This window comes from Nanorana parkeri, unplaced genomic scaffold (genome assembly GCF_000935625.1).
Source record: "Nanorana parkeri isolate BGI_ZX_2015 unplaced genomic scaffold, ASM93562v1 scaffold318, whole genome shotgun sequence".
In the NCBI taxonomy this organism is placed as follows: Eukaryota; Metazoa; Chordata; class Amphibia; order Anura; family Dicroglossidae; genus Nanorana; species Nanorana parkeri.
This window is the reverse complement of record NW_017306586.1, coordinates 1,393,664-1,415,872: the sequence shown is the minus strand read 5'-3', so window position 1 is coordinate 1,415,872 and position 22,209 is coordinate 1,393,664. Positions and strand designations below refer to the sequence as shown.

General features: G+C 39.9%; 1 protein-coding gene across 1 annotated transcript in view; it reads right to left on the bottom strand.

Moving 5' to 3' along the window:
• The window catches only part of TRHDE (thyrotropin releasing hormone degrading enzyme), a gene marked incomplete at its 3' end in the record, with an annotated part of 466,420 nt that overhangs the window by 7,221 nt on the left and 436,990 nt on the right, over positions 1 to 22,209 (bottom strand). The window contains exon 13 of the mRNA XM_018558056.1: positions 9,437 to 9,584. Coding sequence (XP_018413558.1) covers positions 9,437 to 9,584 — 148 coding nt within the window. The remainder of the gene's footprint in view (positions 1 to 9,436; positions 9,585 to 22,209) is intronic.

Below are 22,209 nucleotides of genomic sequence, written 5' to 3'. Positions count from 1 at the left end.
GATCATTCACAAACAAACAGCCTCAGGCTTTAATTTGTGAATGCCCAACTAAATATATAATTGCTTTAACCTGGGTAAGTTTATTGTGTCTGTAGTTTGGATTTAAAATCACTAAAAAAAAGTGTTGAAGGCTTCAAGCCTAATTAACAGAGTCAATCCAACTATATTTTTTATCACTCTGGTCTAAGGGCCAGTTCCACCTATTTACTTTGGTCTTTCCATAGCAAACATTCTGCTTGCAGCAGACAAATATGTATTCCCAGTCATTAAATATGAATTATGTTTGGTTTCAAATGGCCACAATGCATTATTTAAAGGCTGGTGCCCTGTGAACACCTGGTATAGAAGTCCACACAAACAATCAAGAGTTGATTGATGTCAACACATCAAATATGTTTTCATTAGTAGTATTACCATTCTGATATAAATAAATATCATGCAGGCTGTAAACACTGTTTTAAAATGTAATTAGATATACAATATTCTATAAGTCTATAAATGTATATTGATATATTGTGCTCACACCTCCTGATTTTAATCAATGTACATTTTATGGAACAAAGCAATTGTTATGGAAAAAGCACACTTTTAAAATCAGTGAGAGGTATGCATATATGATGGTGATGTGGTTAACATATAAAACAAGTACACACATCTTATAAATCCAATTTTTATGATATATAAGTCAAAGGTATATGTGTACAGGCACAAACAAAGGTATTAACACAAGTATTATTCTGGATAGCAAAATACTGTGGGGGGAATTTATCAAAACTGGAACAGAGAAATTCTGGAGCAGTTGTCCATGGAAACCAATCAGCATCTCTCTTCAGTTTGCTCAGGTAAGATTTGAAAATGAGACAGAGAAGCTGATTAGCTGCAGTGCAAATGTGCTCCAGATTTTGTCTGCTCCAGTTTTGATAAATTCCCCCCTGTATGTTTTATAAACAACTAAACAGATATTTTGCCTAAGTCTTACATTTTAACACTACCACTGTAACTCTCCCTCTGCTGAAACAAAATAGCTGTTGATCTGATAACACAGAGAGAATGCAGAACACACACCAGCTGCTTCATGGGTTTCCGATCATGGGCCAAGGTGTCTTCAGAGTTGACACTATTCCTGGCTTGAACAAAGTTTTACTGACTGCATGCTGCTTTGATTAAGTGGGCAGCATTCTCCATTCATTGCATGATGTAGAACACACCAAGAAATCACCAAAAGTTAAGTGTGCAAATGGCACACTTAACCATTCTAACTGCATGGCACTGGAGGTGATCACATTTCTATTTGGCCTCATTAACAATGTGGGTATTTAAGATTACTGGAATATAGGCAGGGGTACTTAGCTGGCACTTCAGATCACATTGATAGAGCCACTGTCCTAAGGTGGACTGAGAGAACATAAATGAATCCGCTACTCTTCGATGGCTCCAGCATTCAATAATGACACCCTGACACTTACAGTATGTGGCATCCACCATAGTCCTAAGAATAAGGTCCATATTTTTCTTGTCTTAAAAAAGAACTTCTATTTTTTTGTGGCATAGTAAGTCATATCTGTTTTCCACTGACAACACCAATGCCAGCGATCTGTGACAGAACACAGGAGCAGTGTTCAGCCATTGATGTTTTGTATGGACTTGCATCACTTCACTCTTCAGCCTTCTCCAAAGTGCCTGACAGGTTTTTTTTCCTGTCAGGCACTTTGAAGGTTTAGGTTGAGGCTAATGGTCAATTTGGCTATTCAAAAATCATAATGTAATATGGACTATGAATTCCCTTTTTTTAACTGCTTGAAGACCAGGTGTTTAAACCCCCTTAGTGGCCAGGCCATTTTTCAGTATTCAGCGCTGCGTTACTTTGACTGATGTTTATTCCTTCATGCAACGCTGTACTGAAATGAATTTTATACCATTTTTTGGGGACACATAGAGCTTTCTTTTGGTGGTATTTAATCACCACTACGGGTTTTATTTTGTACTATAAGTAGGAAAAATTACTGACCCCCCAAAAGAAGCTGATGAAGCACAGATCTGCTCCATCAGCTTCTTTCCAGCTTCTGAAGCTGGAGAGTGACACAAGAATGCGGAAGTGGTGTAAAATACAACACTTCCGCATTCTTTCAGAGGAGAGGGGACTGGAGGGAGCTCGTGTAACGATCTCCCTCTGATCCCCTGTGTTAGCCGGCGGATCGCTGCCTGTTTTTAAATATCGGCCATTTCCTGCGCGCGTCGGGAAATGGCCGACGCCTGCTCAGATCTAGAGAGCTCCCGGACGGTCGTTTTTTTACTACGGCCGGCCCGGAGGTAGTTAAGATACCTGGAATGAAAAACAAATTTGCTATTTAGTATTTAACATAATATGTATGCACACAATTGCAGTCATGTATTGGAGGACCGTGAAAGATCATTTCCATTGCAAATGACATAACATTACAAGAAACAGTAACATAGCGTATCTGATTCCTCAGGCCATGTAGTTTACTGCCATTTCTAAGAACTAATGTTCTTGGAGTCATTGATGGAGAAAATAGAGTAAGTAGACTGAATGTAGTTCATTTTGTTTAGTTCAGGATATTATTTTACTAATTACATTTTTAATACTCTACCAGTACTAACAGTAACTTTAAGGAGGAGGAGGAAAAGGAGGAAAAGGAGTTTAAGCTAAAAGCATCCGTTGTCCACAAAATTTGTAATAAGCAGTTTTTTTAAATAATCCACAACACTCACTACTCAGATTCTGCAGTCAGATCCATATTAAGAGGGAACCTACAGGTGGTGGCAAAAGGCTCACGCCCACCTGTATGAATTTTTGTTCAAGAAGAGCCGCACTTGCTCCAAATAAATCCGAATTTTATTTCAATCCATGGAACAGCATACACCTTCCAAAACTCCCCAGAACGAAATGATCTCTCTCTCTCTGGAAGGTGTATGCCATTCTGCAGAGAGATTCTTTAATTCTGGGGAGTTTTGGAAGGTGTATGCAATCCAAATAAAATTTGGATTTATTTGCAGAAAGCATTGAGTGTGGCTCTTCATGGACAACAAAACAGCTCTTTTGCCTGACATTCCTACATATTGCTCAACTCTGGTACGGATGTATTGTGTATTTTTAATGTTTCCTTTTAAGCCACATGAACAAAACCCTTTCCCTGCTGAATTATTTCTTTTTTTTCTAATTAAATTTTATATAAATGAGAGTTTATTTTTATAAAAAGCATAAACATTTTCTGACTCTGGTATTAAACTTTGTTTAATATTTTAAATATACAAACATAACTAGAGGAGTCCAGAGAGATTCTATCAAACTCTTATTAAGCATTAAGAAACAACAGTTGATGCAGCAGTGGAAAATTGTCCAGCAGCAGGTAAATGTTAATCACTTGAAGACCAGGGGATCTATTCACTAAGCTGCTGAAGGATCTAGCTGTAGCTTTGGCTGATCCCTCGGCTAGCTTCGGCCCCAGGACCCCTTCGGTTCAGTAGAACGAAGGGCTGCTGCACGGGCTATTCACCTCTGCAAGGGCTATTCACTATAGCCCGTACAGCTCCCGGAGTCGGCCGAGCGGCTCAGTCGAGGCATATGCTTTGGCTCAACTGAGCCGAGGTGAAAGCCGAAGCCATTGGCCGGCTGACAGCCTACTACTCACTGCTGGGCGGAGCCAGCCGTCATTTCATGGCTGGCTCCGGCCACTTGCACATACAGATCAGCATCCCAAGGTCCTTGCAGTGAGTTATCATTAAAGTTAATGTAGGAGGTCAAATTGCTTAGTTAGATCTGAGGTCCTACCAAAAAGTACAATTAATATAAATAATGTAGCATGAGCTCATCAGATCTATAAAAAATAAACATAAATAAAAATTCATAAAAATCAATAAAAAAATTATAACTTACCTGCTAAAAAGGAACCACTTAAAACTTGAGTGTAGGTGCAGATCCTTATTAAACTGCGAACATTATGCAAGAATTGCATGCCCACAATACTTCCTTCTCTTACAACTACACATTTTAGGAATAGTGTGCACAGGCTTTTGAAGTCAGATATAGTCAGTTTGATATCTCAGTTGTGCTTTACTTTTATTTCTCCATACAACCAATGTGAATGCATGGTAAATACATGTCAAGTGCATGACATATGTTAAATCATTGAAAGTACATCTCAAAAGCTTCCAAAATGCTCATGATCACTAGCCCTTAATGGCGGATTTTAAAAAGACCAAGAAAACAGACACCAACACATCCTATACAAGCCAACATCCATGGATCAAAAATATGGACATCAACTGATTATCACAGAAATACAAGACATTCTGTGATTGGAAGAGGAGAGGAGGGGAGGGGATGTGACATCATCTCTCCTCCAAGACATTTTGTAAATGGCTGATAGTGAAAAGCAGCAGATAATGCGACTGGAGTGCTGTCCTGCTCAAGTTGCATATCTCCCAGTGCCTAAAAGCTGGGCATTGTGTGCAGGGAATGATAAGATTTTTATAATTTGTAGCAGCCCTCTGCACATAACATACAGCTTTTAATTATAATTTACACACCCAGTGCGTTGTATAACTTATCATTTTGCCTGGAGTGTGACTTTAAAGGAGTAAAAGGCAGGGGGGTAGGGGGGGTGAGGGGTATTATTTACTAGTACTGGTGGAACAGCACATTAAAATGTAGATACTGAAGGAGTCATTTACAGTTTAGTAACATTACGATTAGAACTCCAATATCCACTTAACTGCTTAAAATTAGGTTTAAAAGTGTAGCACTGTTTCCACTATGGTCACAGTCAGAGCAAAAGTATTTGGGTAGTGAGTGGGTGTCAGTGACTGACCTAGTTAGGGTTAGACATACCTTAAAATTCTTATAAACTGTGAGGAAGATTTAAAGTTGGTCAATTTCTCCCATGTCTGTTCAAATATGAGAGAGGCGACCCTTGGGGATGTGATCTCTTCAATTAAGCTTATATGTTCTTTTTTTTGCAGCCACTCCCTGATTGTTGAGATATTCGATGTATTCCAGTACATGGGTATTAATGCCTTTGCGGTGTTTAATAGGTCTGGTATTACTGTTCATTTTTATTTACTCTTAGGGAGGCCTGTACCATTAAATAGTTAATTCCGTAGGACAAGAGGTAGTGGAATTATGAAAATATATCCCAAGACATGGAGCCAACAATGCTGTATCAGAGGACAGTGTCACCAGAGATGGGAGAAAACACCCTGAGAGCCACATCCACTCCAGCAGAGTAGTGTATACCATGAACAAGGACCTTAATTTGACAGGAGTGTAATACCACCTGGTTAATAGTTTAACATTAGTTTCCATAAGGTGCTGTTAGCAGTAGGATTTACTACCTTGTCTTGGAGCGTGTGATGTCGTTGAGCCAAGTAAGTAAGTAAGGTATTGTGAGGTTGATTGGCAAAGCAATATATTTGCACAGTTGTGAAACCCCATGGATTAGGGAGGATGTTGAGGACACTAGGGTTTCTAGAGGGTTGAGGTCTTTTGGGGAGTGGAATGGTTTTGGTAGTGTTTACTAAATGTTGGAGTTGGCAAAATCTCTAGATATTGGAGATGAGGTCATGGTGGGGGCATCACTCATATGGAGCAGGCAAAGTGGTTCAGTTGATGCCCATTTGTTAAGAAATGTGTTGTTGAGGCCTGAAGAAAAATGTGGCAGAAGTCTACGTGGAGTCCATAATATTGGAGAGAGTTCTATACCACTTATAGTATGGCCTAGAGACACCCATTTAATTGTCTGAGCATTGAAAATGTAGTCTAAAACTCTGTTTTGAGAGCCAAACTGATAATACACATGAAAATTGGGTAGGGTTAGTCCTCCATTAACTCATTCTTTGATAAGGATGAGATGGGAGATCCTTGGCTGTCTATGTGTATTTCTATGTTTGCAGCCAAATTGAGTTAACATCTATTTTTTATTTGTTACATGAGCTCATTCACATAGCATAAACTAAAATAAATTTAAAAAATGCTTTTTGCGATTTTAATTGGTTTTACTTGGGTTAGGTTTTATACTTGGCTTCTTAAGGCTTAAAATGTATATTTGCTTTTCCTTCTTTGTAATGCTAGGAGGGGCTGTAGAGCGTTGTGTTATCCCTGCCTGTACTGTGGTGGCTGATTTGTACAGTAGATTTGAGCACTCCATATCCTAACAAAGGGTTAAAGCAGGGATCTCAAACTCAATTTACTCGGGGGGCACTGGACACATTTTTTAGTCCCGTGGGGGCCGCTACTATATACAGTACCAGTATTAATGTATGTTACATGCGGCAACTGTCACCCATTCAAGTTAATGATCGGGTGACAGCTGCTGCATGTAAATGCCTGCACACCGCATGTAATCATATGTCAAAGGATTACATGTAGTCAGGAATCAATCACTATCCCTGGATGCACAGTTGTGTATCCAGGGATAGTGATTGTTTTTGTAACTGCATGTAATCCTTTCACATATGATTACATGCGGTATGCAGGCATGTACATGCAGCAGCTGTCACCTGATCATTAACTTGAATGGTAGACAGTATACACTCCACCCCAGCACACATAATAAACTCCCCCCTCCCTCCCAAGTCCCCAGCACACATAATAAACTTCTCCCTACCTCCCAAGCCCTCAGCACACAAAATAAACTTCTCCCTCCTCCCTCCCAAGCCCCCAGCACACATTAATAAAGCTCCCCCTCCCTCTTTTCCTTCCAAGCCCCCTCACCTGCTTGCATCTTTGCAGGGAGGAGGCACATCATCATTCCCTGGTGATCTAGTGGTGATTAGTAAGGTCTAGTGCAGACCTTACTAATCATCATTCTGCCGAAGCTCAGAACGGTCAGAGCTTCGTCCGGAGCTGACAGGGGCAGCTACGCGGTCTGCATCCAACAGAGATGCAGACCGTGGAGCTGCTCCCGCAAGTCAGGCACGTGGTCCGTGACCGTGTGCCCGACTTGTCAGCTGGTTGCAGGCCACTTTGTACCGGCTCACGGGCCGGAGTTGATCCACGGGTCAGTACTTTGAGACCCCTGGGTTAAAGGATTAAAAGCCTGGCTTCTGCATTGTATGTTAAATTATGTTAATAAGAGAAACACAATCAGCACATTTCTGTCCTAAATCTTTCTATAAGGACAGATCACTGTAAAGGTGGTCAGAAAAACTTAATTTCAGCCATTTTGCCGGGCGCAACAAAACATCTAAAACGTAAGAAATATAAAAAATATAAATATTTTTCAGTATGCTGTGTGAATGGGAACATGAGTGTTCACTGGTGGGCCCTGGGGGCGATGGATTCTATTCTCCTGATCTTCCACTTTGTGTTGCAGTAACCATTGATCATCAGGATGTTAGAGTGCAGGTGTTGTAAGCCCGTGATCACTTTGGCCTGAGAATCTGGGCAAATTTTGCACCCTTTGACCTAATGGATCTGATGAGATAGTTCCCTCCCATAATTTCACTTTAAGTGAGTGCTCTAAGTGGGAAAGCATGGTAGCTAACCCCCTTTTAGTGGACGTCCCATAACTAGAATGTCCGTTGGAACAGGAGTTGGTTGTTTCATGTCTTCCTATTGTTTCATGTCTTCCTATGTTCCAGAATGCCTACTGGGGAATAGTGAGCCTCTGCTGTGCGGAGAGGATTGGGGTGAGTCCAGAGCATGAAGGACAGCAGAGGGTGAAGCAAAAGCTTCCATCTGTCTCCTGGTGCTCTTCCCCGTGTTGCAGCAAGTGGTCAATGGTGAGTATCATAGGGATACAATAATGTGGGAGTTGGAGTCAATAGAAATGGAGCTCAGGCTTTGTTCATCCTGCCTTCACCATGCTCAGGACATGCCCTCCAGCAGCATTTTGTTTTTAACAAGTCAATTTTAAGGAAAACAAACTTCTAGGTGATCTATAATAATAATAAAAATAATAATCTATAGAACTCAAGATTTTGAAGCCTCTGACTATTTCTGTTCATATTCTGATGTCTGAGCATTATGATGAATAAGTAAAAAAATGTATATGACTAGTGGTGCAAGTGTCAAGAAGCACTAGAATACTTAGATACCAAGATATGTTAAGGTCTAAGTGTGCCTTCAAATTGGTGAACATGCAGTGTTTTACATGGGGGACCTTGCCAAACATCACCATAGCACACTTTTGGCACAAACTGCTGATGAACTGCGAATATCCATCTTGAGTGTACAGGCCCAATACAGTTAAAACCTTGAAAAATCAATACAGTTATCCCTAGCTGGGCAAATAAAGCTTTCCCACATTTGTTACATATTCAAATACTATACAATGGTAAAAAGATTTTTAAAAAACACACATTGTATTATCAACACTAGCACTAGAGAGCTCACTATGGATCTTTCCACCTTTTTGCTCAAAATACAACCCCCCTCTTTCCCCTTTTGTTTCTTTTCTCTAGTTGTTCTCTCCCCCCTCCAACCCATCTCCCCTTCCTTTTTCAACCCACATGCATCATACAAGCAACCTATCACTCCATTATGGATCCTTAGTATACACATACACACCCAACACACATCAATGCACCTTTTCACTCTTGCACCTCTGCACACCTTGCCTAATTTTCATATATTTAGATCTCATATAGTCTTCCTCAAGACACAGTAGGTTCTGCTGGGTCTCATTTTAGATAATTATTGATAAGCAGACTCTTCAACAGCAATATTTGTGGTTAACAGCAACAGTTTCATATAGTTCTTTTTCTTTTCTTTTTGTTATACCAAGTGGGAATCCTTAAACATGTAATATACAGTATATGTATCTACCTTTGCAAATAAGTTTGTATCCTGTAATCCCTATACGGGTTTATGTTTGAATAAAAATGATTAAAAGGAAAAAAACACAGTGTATAACTTATACCATTAAATAAGTCACATCATAAGTCACATCATATGTAACTTTTCCAAATGTTAAAGCCTAGTTTCCCTTTCCCATAGAATTTCAAAATCTCTTAAATGGAAAACTGTTTTTGTGAAACAATTTATATTGAAAATGTCTGTTTTTCAATGTGTGTAGTATCAGCATTGTAAAAGAACCAAGATGAATTAATGTTACAAGTTTATGACTATAAACATATGCTGTAACCCACTTCCGTCAAACAATTATATCTTCTCTGTCTGAGAATATTCCTTTAAATTATGAATTTATGTTAGCATTTCACAGTAAGATTTAATTATCACACTTTGTACCTCAGAAATAGTATATCTGAAGAGTTAATAAATGGCTTTGTACACTATGGTCAATTTCAATCATTTGGACTCTGTGTACAGTGGCAATTTTTTCTCTATCAAATGTATTTCTGTCATACTGTGCATTTACTACAGAAAGATTCTATACACAAAATTAAATGATGTATGTTTCCATGAGAGTAAAACCAAGGTCTCAACTATGGTAGAAAATAGTTTATCTTTTACACTGAATATACTGTAGTCCTCAGATCGGTCCAGCAATTTATCTAGAGGATAAAGAGCTCGACTTGAAGCATGCCAGGGAAGAAAATCCTTTTCTTCAGAGAGGTATCGGATAATCTCCAGGGGAATATTTTGCGTCAAATATCCAGCTCTGAAAAATTAAAGAGAAGAATGTTAAATTTGATTTACACTAGATGTTTTAATTTATGAGTATTTATTCCTCGCAGATAAATTAAATGTGGGAACCAGTAAGTAAACTTCTACATTTTTTTTTTTTTTTTAAAGGTTAGTCATTTTAGATACTTATATATACATTTCTCTTTTAAACAATAATACATATGGCCCTTATTCATTTTTATTTGGCTATTTTCACCTTTTCTTCTTTGACATTTGTTCCCTTCAGGTATTTACACTTGTACTGAATCAAAATGAACATCTGGATCAAAAAGGACCAAATACAATTTCCAGAACATTTTCATACTGTATACTATCACCCAAAAAAGACTTGTTTCTAGATTTTAATAAGAAATAATTTTATATGTTAGTATCAGGTGGGTCCTTAGTACATTTTAAATTAAATAATACCACTCATGTGCTATGTAAAGCATTACACCTTGAATAATTATTGGAGTAGCTGTAGACACTGCCTTTACCTTGACAATATATGACAATATCAGAATTTAAAGGAAGAAGAGTCTTTGTGGTGCTGGTAAGTATAATGGAGGGCAACTTTTTAATGCTGGATGTAGCTAGAAAAAATACACAGTATTTATATTCCTTTCATGCCCAGTAATTGTGGGAGCTGCTGTGGGTTATGCATTAACATTAGCTGTATAGATAATAGATTTAGAAGACTTTAGCCTCTAAATTAAATTTACCTTCACTTCATAAATCTGCTTCTTAAATAGATCTATCACCACTGCCTTTATCTAAGCGGGTTATTCACTAGGCTGCCAAAGGGTGAATAACCCCCTAAGTGTGTGACACTGATTTATAAACACTATGCACTTGACAACATGTGCAAGGTGGTAAAGGCTCAGATAGATACGATCTGTCTAATTGATAAATCAACCAGGGCTTTTAGTGAAGAAGAGGAACACCTATTACCTGCTCCATTTTCATTTACCTCTTGTATATTTATTTTCCATTTTCAGTGCAAAGACTGCTTTCATGCTTTACAAATGGAAACATAATTCTAACACACTCCAAACATTTATAATCGCTTATGACATAAGTCAAAGGAACATTTGTGTTCAGTCAGTTCTTTAAAGCCCAGTGAGCAGATCCTAATTATTTTCCAATTGTAGCTGCTGTACTGCCTTTAGGGCCAGTGTTTACAGGCTTTTTTCACTTCAGAACTGATTATCTCCCCATACAATCCTATCGAAATGTGGCAGGTAATCTGTCACTTTTCAAGGATGGATCAGGCTTTTAAAGAAGAAGTCTCACCTTAAATTATTTTTCACAGCTCACTCACTTAACTCCCACAGTATATGTTGCTTTTTATCCCATGCTTTTACGTGCAGTATAAACTGAGATGCAGACTTTGAAAGCTCTCTTCTCTTCATTCCTGACCATGCTCTGCAAAGGAGATGACCTCTTGATTGACAGCTCTTATCTCATTATCCCTGCACATTCCAGACACAAGTAAGGCCACAGAAATGTAGAGGGAGGGGGCATACTCATGCAGGAAACAACACAGGCACTAGAACTAGAAGGGGAGCCTTGCTTTGTGCTTGGAAAGTGCAGAGAACTTGAAATAATAGCTGTCAATCGATGGGCCAACTCCTTTGCAAATTGTGGTCAGGAATGAGCTGTCAAAGTCTGTAACTCAGTTTCTACTGAACACAGAAGCATGGGTTAAAAAGCAACATTTACTGTGGGAGTTAGGTGATTGAGCTGTGAAAAATAACACAAGGTGAGACTTCTTTTTTTTTTAATCTCAACTTTTCATTCACATTATTACTTAGTAAATACAGTTACACAAAAAACAGGGAAATCAATATGTAGACTGTTCCCTGACAGACTGGTCTCCTGACAGTGCCTGTATAGTTCAAGCATCAACGGGCAATGGCTTAGAACATAGATTGAGCCCTTGGGTAAGTATTCAGTGATGCTGATGATTGACCATTTTTCCTCTTTATAAAAAAATTCTGGAATAATGCTACTCCTACTGACTACCAATGTAGGTTTGTACTTTGGCAAAATATGTAAGCTGCATCAAAAGTCCACATGTCAGGTGAATCCTACACTAACAGAGTTAAAAAAACAGATATACACTTTTACTGCGACTGACTTAAGGTTTACATCAGAATAAAACAACTTTTATGTTAGCTGCATTAATTTAGGCTATATTATCATGGTCCTTTCAGCTTTTAAGCTATCAATTATAGCCATTCATTAAAAAAATGTGAGAGACCCCCCTGTGCCACCACCTGCAACGCGCCCTCCTCCCTCTGTGTGCTCTCTGCAGCCCACTCTCTCCATCATCGCTTCCTGCCATCTGATTACCCTTGTGTGCCCTCCTGCCCTCTCCCCCACAACCTTTAGGTGCATTTCTTACTACTGTATAATGTGCTGGGGTTCCATTCACAATGAACGGTACTGCAATGCACCACACTTCGAGGCATGTGTCAACCTGTGTTGCAATAATACGTTAAAACACACATTATAACAAACGTTCCACAATCTAATAGTCTGAAGGGCTATCAGGGGCTTAATTTTAGTATAATGCTGAATAAAGGAAGCAGGTAGGCTCCCTTCACATATGTGAAGTGTGTTGCAATACATTACTGCATGTGTGTGAAAGAGGCTTATCCGCTTTGCCTATTCAGTCTGTAAAGGTTTCTTACCAACCCACTAATACTTACCCTTTAACAATCAAGTTCACCTCTGAATAATTTTTTAATTTTCTCTAAACAGAAACAGAATCTGATTCCCTTAGCAGATTTTTTTCTGGAGCAATTCTCTGCTATACTCTTTACTTGAGTTACATGTTACATGGATATAATCATTCTTGTTGCAAAGACTTTAATAACCAAACTGTGCACCAAACAAACACAGTGCAACAAACAAACAACTCCCATGTGGGATAAAAAATATAAGATCAGTTTTAGGTGGTCTGCCCTCAACAGTAATTGTATGTTGTCATAATAAGAAGAAACAAAAAATCTGTATTGATTAAGTGAAAATGGTTATGGTCTGTTGTCATTGTTTTAGTTCATCTTAAAGTATACCTGCATGGAGAGCCCCATCCTATCACAAACATTATGCTACATTTACTACAATCTGTGCTCCCAGCCCCTTCATGCATGTTACCCCCAGCCTATAAAATTAAAATAAAAAACCTTAAAATTTAAGGCGGTAGGTCGGTTGGGAAAATGTACTGGCAAAGAAGGAGACGAAACCCCCCAAAATACTTGTTGTTTCCCTTGGAGAGTAATTATGTCCCAAGAGAACACATTTATTTGTGTTTTTTGATAGGATGGGGAGAGATTAAAATTTACTATATTACTGGGTTTATATTTCTGTCTCTATCCAGAAGAACGATGTACAAAAAAAAATACTTTTCAGTATCTGTCAGGATCCAGAGCACCCCCAGGTGGCGCTGGAGCCGGGTCCTGCAGTTCCTGTGCTCGCCTGCGGTGTCTCCAACAGCCAGGAACTGTAAGGAACCTGCAGCTCCGGTACTCACCTGTGGGTGTGCCCCAGCTGTGACTGATCATCCCATCACCTGGTGCTTCCTGGGAGGGTATTTAGGCCCTCCCTGCAGTCAGGAAGCTGGGTCAGTATTCTGTCAGGGTACCCTGCACAGGCGTTCTCACACCACATGCAGGTACCCACGCAGGATGACCAAATTAATATGCCCACACAGGATAGGGTTATATGCACAGTTTATTGGTTCCACATCAACAAAACTACAAACCCAACAAAGAGGGGTAACAGGCCTGCAGATGTACAGCAGGCCTCGGGATACAAGAAGAGTGGTCAGGTACAAGCCGAGTCGTTAACAGGAGGGCAGCGCGGTACAGGAACAGGATTGATGAAGAGTGGTCAGGTGCAAGCCGGGTCGTCAACAGGAGGGCAGCGCGGTACAGGAACAGGATTGATGAAGAGTGGTCAGGTGAAAGCCGGGTCGTCAACAGGAGGGCAGCGCGGTACAGGAACAGGATTCAACGGAGAGTGGTCGGGTAACAAGCCGGGTCGGTGACAGGTTTTCAGATAGGAAGCAAGGTTCAGGAAGCAAGGTTCAGGAAGCAAGGTTCAGGAAGCAAGGTTCAGGAAGCAAGGTTCAGGACATGGGCATCAGTCAGGTTAGCAACACAATACTGACCCAGCTTCCTGACTGCAGGGAGGGCCTAAATACCCTCCCAGGAAGCACCAGGTGATGGGATGAGCAGTCACAGCTGGGGCACACCCGCAGGTGAGTACCGGAGCTGCAAGTTCCTTACAGTTCCTGGCTGCTGGAGACACCCGCAGGCGAGTACAGGAACTGCAGGACCCGGCTCCAGCGCCACCTGGGGGTGCTCTGGATCCTGACAGTATCCGCTTTGCCTGCCACCAACTTAACGCCTTTCCCTGCCACCAACTTAACGCATACAGTTGTACACAACTGTTTCCAGCTGGCCACGTCAGTACGCCTTACATCGGTGGCTTTCACCTTTCTGGTATAAGCTCATGGTCACTTTAGCAACCATGAACTTATAACAGGAGGGTCCCCATGATAGTTCCATGTATATGGATAGCTGTCATCAGCAGCTGATAAGCTGCTGATGACAGCGATTAATTGAAATTCCGCACCCTCACCACATTTTGACAGCCTCTCATGCCCTCTCTTTCCTGTCTGGAGCTGCTCCATGCTCCAATCTGTGTTCCCTCAGATTCCAGCTTCTTTCCCCTGCCTGCATGGGCAGAGGTAGCAGGGATCTGAGGAGAAACGGAGGAGAGAGCTGTCAGGTTCAGGATGCCAAGCAGGGAGGCTATCAAAATTTAAGATGGAGAGCGGGTCTGTGCATGGCTGAGCGCTTCAGGACGGAGGGCAGATGATCGGTAAATATGTTTAATATTTACCAATCCTTCCCAGTACAGAACAAATACATCACATCGCTGATCACTCCAGTGTAAATAGCTGAGGACATAGTTTGTGTTCCCAGTTATGAATGAACAGAAAGTGATCTACATCAATGAATGAACAGAAAGCCTCTGTATTGAGTGTTTTCTGTTCACTGAGTGCTGGGGCTGTTGAAAAAGAAATTGAGGACTCTCTATCCTCAATTTCTTTTTCTATTTCAAAAGGGAAATGTCAGGGGTCTGTTTAGACTTGTATCACAACACACTAACACAGAGCACAAATGGTACTGCAGATCAGGCGTTACCACATCACAGATTTTTACCATCAGTTGCTTATTTACAGTTTTGCGTTCCTTCATTTTTTTTTACCATTTTGCAAAAAGGCGCAATCTAAAATTCACAAATATTTGTTATTTTTTTAACTTAATACAGTTTTATATTTAGTTGTAAAAGTGTTTTTGTGTGCATTGATACTGATTTCAATGTGCCTTTATTGATTTATTTGTGTATTTTTATCGGTTTATTATTGATTTGATAAACATTTGCGCAATTATCGCAGGACATACAAAATTAGTAGCACCATCTTTTTATACTACCAGTCCTGTGCTTTCAGGAAATGTATGGTTTGGGGGGTCTTTTACAAACTCTAAAAGCTGCAGTTGAAAATAATAAAAGGGAAAAAATACCAAAATGGTCTGGCCAGCTGAGGTCAAAAGTGGAACGAAGGGCTTGGCAGCGAAAGAGTTAACGCAAGCCCGGAACTCCTCTTAGGATTTAATGCTGTGAGTGTCACTGTTGGGAGTGACCTCCCCTACTTTCTGTATCAAACAATGGGGACAAAGACATCAACAGGCAAAAGGAAATGTGCATGCACAGATACACAGAAATATATTTGGCAGTGTTCTGTGGTTTTAGTGATCAGCATTTTGAACCTTGCAAACTCTTTTGATTTTTCTGGCCTTGTGTACTTTTGATTCATTAAAAAATCAGTTCTCTTCAGACTGTGAGTTTCTGGATTAAGATGATCATTGCAGACTGAAGTAACATTCATTACAGCAGAGGTTCTTGTGCATTCTATGCTCAAGGTGTAAATGAAGTCACGTCAGCAAGTGAAGGTTCTAGTGCATTTCCACCAGCTATCTGGTCCTTTTCTTACAGCATGGGTTATTTCTCTCTACTTCAATCTTAGAGAAGACAATATTCTTAACCCTTGAGGTGGGGCTACCCCTGCACTGCAGGGGTAAGTGCTCATTTTCACCTAGGTGTGAAAATAACAGTTATACTCACTGAAGCCTTAGAGCTGGCTGTTAGAGCGCTGCCTCCAGCCTGCCTCCTCCTCCACTCCAGTGATGGAATGTTCCTCAGCATACTCTCAAAGAGTACACAGTGTATTGGTGTCTCACGTGCTGGAGCAGAGGGGGAGACAGGTTGGAAGGACTAGTCTAACCGCCAGCCAGTTCTGAGGTTTGGGTGAGTATAAACTTTTTAACTCTTGCACCTAGACATAAATGAGCACTTAACCCTTGATTGCAGGGTAGCACCACTGCAAGGATTAGAAACATTTTTCCCAGTGCAGAAGCCATTATTTTTAAGTGCAGAGCCATCAAAGCACATAACTCAGAATTGCCACTCCATCAAAGTACAACACGCTACAGATGCTACCCATCTTATTTATCATTTCCGGACCCAATTAACTAAGACTAAACCTCCTTACAGATTTGCAGCTGATAAATATGCATAGTTAACCCCTGAAACACTTGTGACACAGTTCTCTGGATAGCTCAACAGAAGCTAGAAAGTGTGTCAAAAGCACGACAAAACTGGAAGTAACTTTTCAAAACAGGAAACAGATACCATATTAAGGAAGGGAATCACATCCCTACATATGTATTGCCCAGTTTCTGTTTAATGCAGTATTATATATTTACTAGGGATGTCCCGATACCGATGCTAGTACCGGTATCGGGGCCGATACAGGGCATTTTCAGGAGTACTTGTACTCCTAAAAATGCCCCGATGCCTAGATCAGATACCGGCCGTTTAAATTTTTTTAACTAGCTTCGGCCATTGACCCCCATAGCCCCTCCCCCGGAATACCTCTCCACCAAACGAGGCTCCCTCTCCGCTCTGACCTCTCCGGAAGTGTGACAGCATGGCGGGTGTAAGTGTTGTGTGGACAGTCTCTTTTCTTCTCCCTGCTGGTGATGGCTGCAGAGCTTGGTGTCCCTTTCACAAATCTCTGTAGCCAGCACGAGAAGGTAGAAGAGACTGCAGCTGTGATCCCCCGCTGCCCCCCTACCCCCTGTATCTTAGCTGGGGCTGCTCCTCCGTGTCCCGTCCTTTTCAACTTTATGAATCGGTTTCCTTTTGGTGATATATCTCAGTGTGAGATGCCGTGCTCCTTGCTGCACATCAGTTTTCACTCTCATTGTAAGAAGAGAATGTCCGTTCAGTGTGCAGGCAGTGGGCGGGTACAATAGCCAGCCTGCTATTGGCTATTTCAATTTAAAATATCCAATAGCAGGCTGGCTATTGCTCCCAGCCACTGCCTGCTGTATTTACATTCAGTGAATCCAGTGAAGTAGAAAGGTGACACTAGAGGTCTAAAAGACCCCTAATGTCACCTTAAAGAGAACCTGTCACCTCCAATGCATGCAGCACTGGTGAGAAACTGCTCTAAAATCATTAGTCTGTATTGTTTTATAAAAAATGTCACATGTCCCTTTAAGAAAAAGTATTGGTAATTGGTATCGGTAAGTGCATGAGGGACAGTACTTGTACTTGTACTTGGTCTTGAAAAAGTGATATCTGGACATCCCTAATATTTACATATAATGCTGTTTAGTATACATATTACTTATTTATATGAACATATTCAATTTAGGCTTCTTAAAGTTTCTTGGCCTCGGTAATGTTACTATTACAAGTGTCATTTTAAGTCCTTTAAAATTTTACTTAAGCATCTGTTTTTCTAGGTAGCAATAGTGTTAGCATTTATTATTTAGTATTGTGTTTGTGGGCACACTCCTTCCAAACCTACCCTGTCAATTTATTGACCTGGTTTGTTTCACATTTCCTGAATTTATGGAAGATATAGTTTGTATCTCAGTGATAATTTTCCCTTGGCAGTTATATCACCATTTGGCACTATGTCCCTAGAGGGAAAATGAATGCACCAAGGTATATCCTTGAGTACAGCAGCTTGTTTTAAAGAACAAAGCAAGGTCAAAATGCTGTAGAATATATTGAGGCTTAATTCTGTCTGTGTCTGTCTCATTAGCAGCTTGTGTGGTTTGAAAATAGAATGTTAAGAGGTCAAGTATTTCTAGAGAAAGCAACTCAGAAGGGATCACATTTACAACATTCTATATACATAAGGAGTGCTATGTCTTTTTATACCTTTTGGTTTCATAGGGAATATATTACTACAATATATTGTTCCTGTGTGTTCCTGATAATAATGAAATAAGCATGCTGGTGTGCAAGGAGGATATGTAACCACAGAATGCTACAATTTCACAATTTTACAATAGTATCTTTTGGTCTTTTGTAGGTCCTATTTTTGCAGTGATTTATGATTCTACTATCCTCATAATTAAGACCAACTATTATGTGTAGTATTTTTTGTTAAGTGCTTTGAATAGCACATATACGTTGTCTATTTCTCTGGGTAAGTATCTTTGTGCCAATGTTAAAAAATATATGCCAGATATTGAATGGATATGGCTATATAAAATACATTTAGCTTAAAATAGATTCACTATTATATTTTCTGAAACAATTCCATGTAATACGTAACTCCAAGAGAGCCAATACTAGTTTATTATATAACTCAAGCATGTTTATTTATTTTATGAGCATGTCATATGCATAAAATTGCTATTTCAAGCTGCAGACAATACATCAAATTCAGATATAAATCACCATTTGCAATTTAGGAAAAAACACTTGCACTTTATAAAAAATATAAATTAATCATTTAATTATGGAATGTAGAAAAATAATGTTGTGAATGTGCTAAACACATCAGGGAATGCTGAATCCACCCATAAGAAAGTTAGTGCAGGTTATGGGTTAGGTGACCTTTACAATTTTCACTTGCTTACACAGGTTAATTTTTCCTGTCAAACACTTAAAATATTCACTCTTTACTCAAGGTTTCAATGTTTACTTTGGTGTAATTTAATCAGCTAATCACAACAGTTGGTTTTACTGTTTTTCCTTATGATAGAAACAAGGAGACATGGATGAACAGAAAACATCAGGTTGCACAGTTTTTATGGAAAATTGTACATCAACATGGTATAGACCTTTGAATTGAAACTGCAAAAAGCAGCAAATTGAGATTTTACACTGTAGGAAACAACAGTTTACCGGATGACCACAGTTATTCTTTTTTCTATATCCGCTTAAAATATGATAGTATTTTATTAGAGATTCCAAAATACTGTGCAGCAAGCCACAATTTGTATTTGCTTGTCTTTTATATTATTTAGACACAATTGGGTCACAGACAGTTTTATTCATAAATACTTAAACTTAGGGATGCACCGATACAAGCATCGGTATCAGCACCGAGTATTTGGGCGAGTAATGTATGCAATGCACGAGTAACAAATGCTCCTGACACCTATCCTGAACCTCCGGTATCAGGAAGCTGGGTGGCAAGTCATTGCACGCAAGTCATTGCACCAGGGAGTATGAAGCTGGCTTCCCGGGCCAATCAGGAAGCCGGGGGGTGGGTAATGACTTGCTGCCCAACTTCCTGATTGGCCAGGAAGCCGGCTCCATGCTCCCTCATCACCTGATGAGGGAGCAAAGAGGGGTGATGAGGGAGCATTGAGATGGCTTTCCGGATAATCGGGAAGCCGGGTGGCGAATCATTACACACTGCCTGGCTTCCTTAATGGGACTTACGGTTTCAGTATCGGGGAGTAATGAAACAAAAAATATAGGTACTCGTACTCGATACGGAAAAAATTGTATTGTGCATCCTTACTTAAAATGTTTGTCTGTAATATTGAACCATTCTATAAAAAGGACCATTTCTATTAGCCTCTTAAGATTAATTCATTAGTATCATTTTGTCTTCACTTGTTCTAGTAGTAAAAGTTGACAAGAATTGTCTAGGTCTGGAGAAAAGGTGCAAGCATAAACATAAATTCTGAATTACTAGGGGAGTCTGGGAACTAAGGGCTTAACAGCTAGCTAGATGTGGTGTAAGGAAGTGCAATCACCCAATAAGCTGTGCTGAGAAATGGCTGGGAAGGGTTTCAAAAACTGTAGTGGGGTGAAGCGATCCTGGTCCCAGTCTGAGTTTAAGTATTGCTGGGTGGACCACCTGGCCCAACCACTCTATTTTAGGTTTTTTTATGTTTCATGAGCATGGGTTGAGGCTCTAATGTTAAAAAAATCACGGCAGCTTGGTATGGTTGTAGATGTGTGATCTTTGAAGACTGTCACAATGTTCTGGTAGGGTATGGGACGCCCTTTTTTTACTGTGGTCAAGTCACAATGACCAATGACTGGTAATTTGGACTGTATCTGTGGGTAATGGTTTGATATTTCCTGAGCTTTTGGTGTGATTCAGGGCCCTTTATTCTGGTTTATCCCCAAGGATAGAGCTTTGTATATAGAGGAACATTTTTTTCTCAGCTTCTGTTTCAGTTGTCTGATATTTGGGGAAAATGTATATGGTGCTTTAAGAAACTTTAATGGTAGGGGGTGGGGCTCCACCTACAATTCCTTAGAAATGTTTGATTTTGTAGAACTATATAATGAACTACAGTTCTACAAAAGGCATTGTAAGCTGTTTACCCAAGGAGACAGCATAATCATACAGGTTATGGTGAGAAGGGACCAATGTAATTTAAAAGCCCTCTAACAGGATCAGTGCATATCATAGTAATTAACCCTTCTTAGAACAGTTATTAACATGCCTTATTTCATCGCAAATCCCAGGACAGTGGTTGGAGTCATGCAGATCATTTCTGTATGCCCCATAAGGCAGACGCACATTCAGAGCTGCTGGTGTCTAGTGCAAATATACCCTTAAAATATAGAGCCATTTATTCCAGCATACAGATGTTCAAGCTTTTTGGCCATCATTAATGCTGTGTATGGAAAGCATGACTTCTATGGCTTCAGTTGGAGGACTTTCTGAATTTTTGAGTCCCTTCTCACCATAACCTGTATGGTTATATTGTATCACTAAATAGGCCACCAGCTAAAAGCACCCACACACAACAGCCAGTTTTGGATAGAAAGCAATTTACCTGCCAAAAGATTTTTAAACTGTAAAAAGACACACAGGCAATGGAGAACATACATGCATCTAGACAGCTGACTGAGCTGCTTCCCCCTCACTCAAAAAACAACTGAAAACACTTCATGGATGGTCTTCCACTGGAAAGATTGGTACCTGTAAAATGTTTTCATAAATTCTGTTGTTTAAATCAGTTTCATTTTATTTAGTTTTCCTGTTTGCCATGAAAATAACATTTTGTACAAGTTGTTTCTTTTTTTACAAGTTACAATTACACTTACTACTACAACCTTTTGTAGGCCACATTTCCACATACGCATACGCATTTCCACGCATGCAGCTTTTGAGGTCCAAAAACAATAAAAAGTGTATATTTTTCACTGTAAAAATTAATGAATATTGGGCAGACTACATAGACAGTATTTTAACAATCACTTGTAAGTTGCATTTGCAAAATCATACACCTCATGCAACTTTTCAGGCCCAAAAATATAAACTGGATATTTTATCTCCTGTAAAAAGGATGGGATATTGAACAGACTCTATTAACAGTCTTTAACCCTTTCACTGCTAGTACTGTATGTTTTATGGCAACTGCTGCACGCTTCTGTAAACGCACTCCCAGTGCCTGTTGACTTTACACTGGAAGCAATGCAGGTGGCTGAAAAGCCTCCAGATAACTTCCAGGGACTGATAAATGGAGCTCCCCCCACCCAACACCCCTTTGCTTATAGAGCTCTGATGTCCCTCCTGTGGGCCTGGGACCAGCATCGCAGGTGTTGACATGTAGCAAGGAAAAAGACCATTGAACATCCATTTGCTGATCTCTGCTGAATGAAGGGGGAAGCAACACTGATTGCACAACTTCCAGCTTCTCAGCTATTATTACCTAGCTAGAGAAACTGGGGAAGAAGCTGATCAAGCACAATCTGTGCTTGATCAGCTTCTTTGGAATGCATAGGTGATATTAGTGGCCTAATAGACCACTAATGTCACCTACGAATGAAAACGACAATTGTGCTACACGTTAGGTATCACCGCATGCACCAGAATGAGAGCAATAACTCTAGGGAAATATTCACTCTGAACTCTAAACTAAGGACCTGTACAGGCTTTTAAAGCACTGCCTATGGATAATTTAGAGTATTGTAATTTTTGCGGGTTTCATGGATGCACACAATTGTTAAGCTTGGCACGTTGGGTATCTATTTACTCATTACAACCATTTCTTTTATATTTTACAAAAATGGGTATTATATTTTGTTTTTCTGCACTAAAATTAACTTAAGATGATTTTTTACTGAAGTTTTGAAGCTTGATAAAGAGTTGCGCTAATATTATGCAAAATACAAATTTGCAACTATCGCCATTTTATTCTACAGGGTCTCTGCTTTTAGGAAATATATCATTCGGGGGGGGGGGGGGGGGGGGGTGAGGTGTT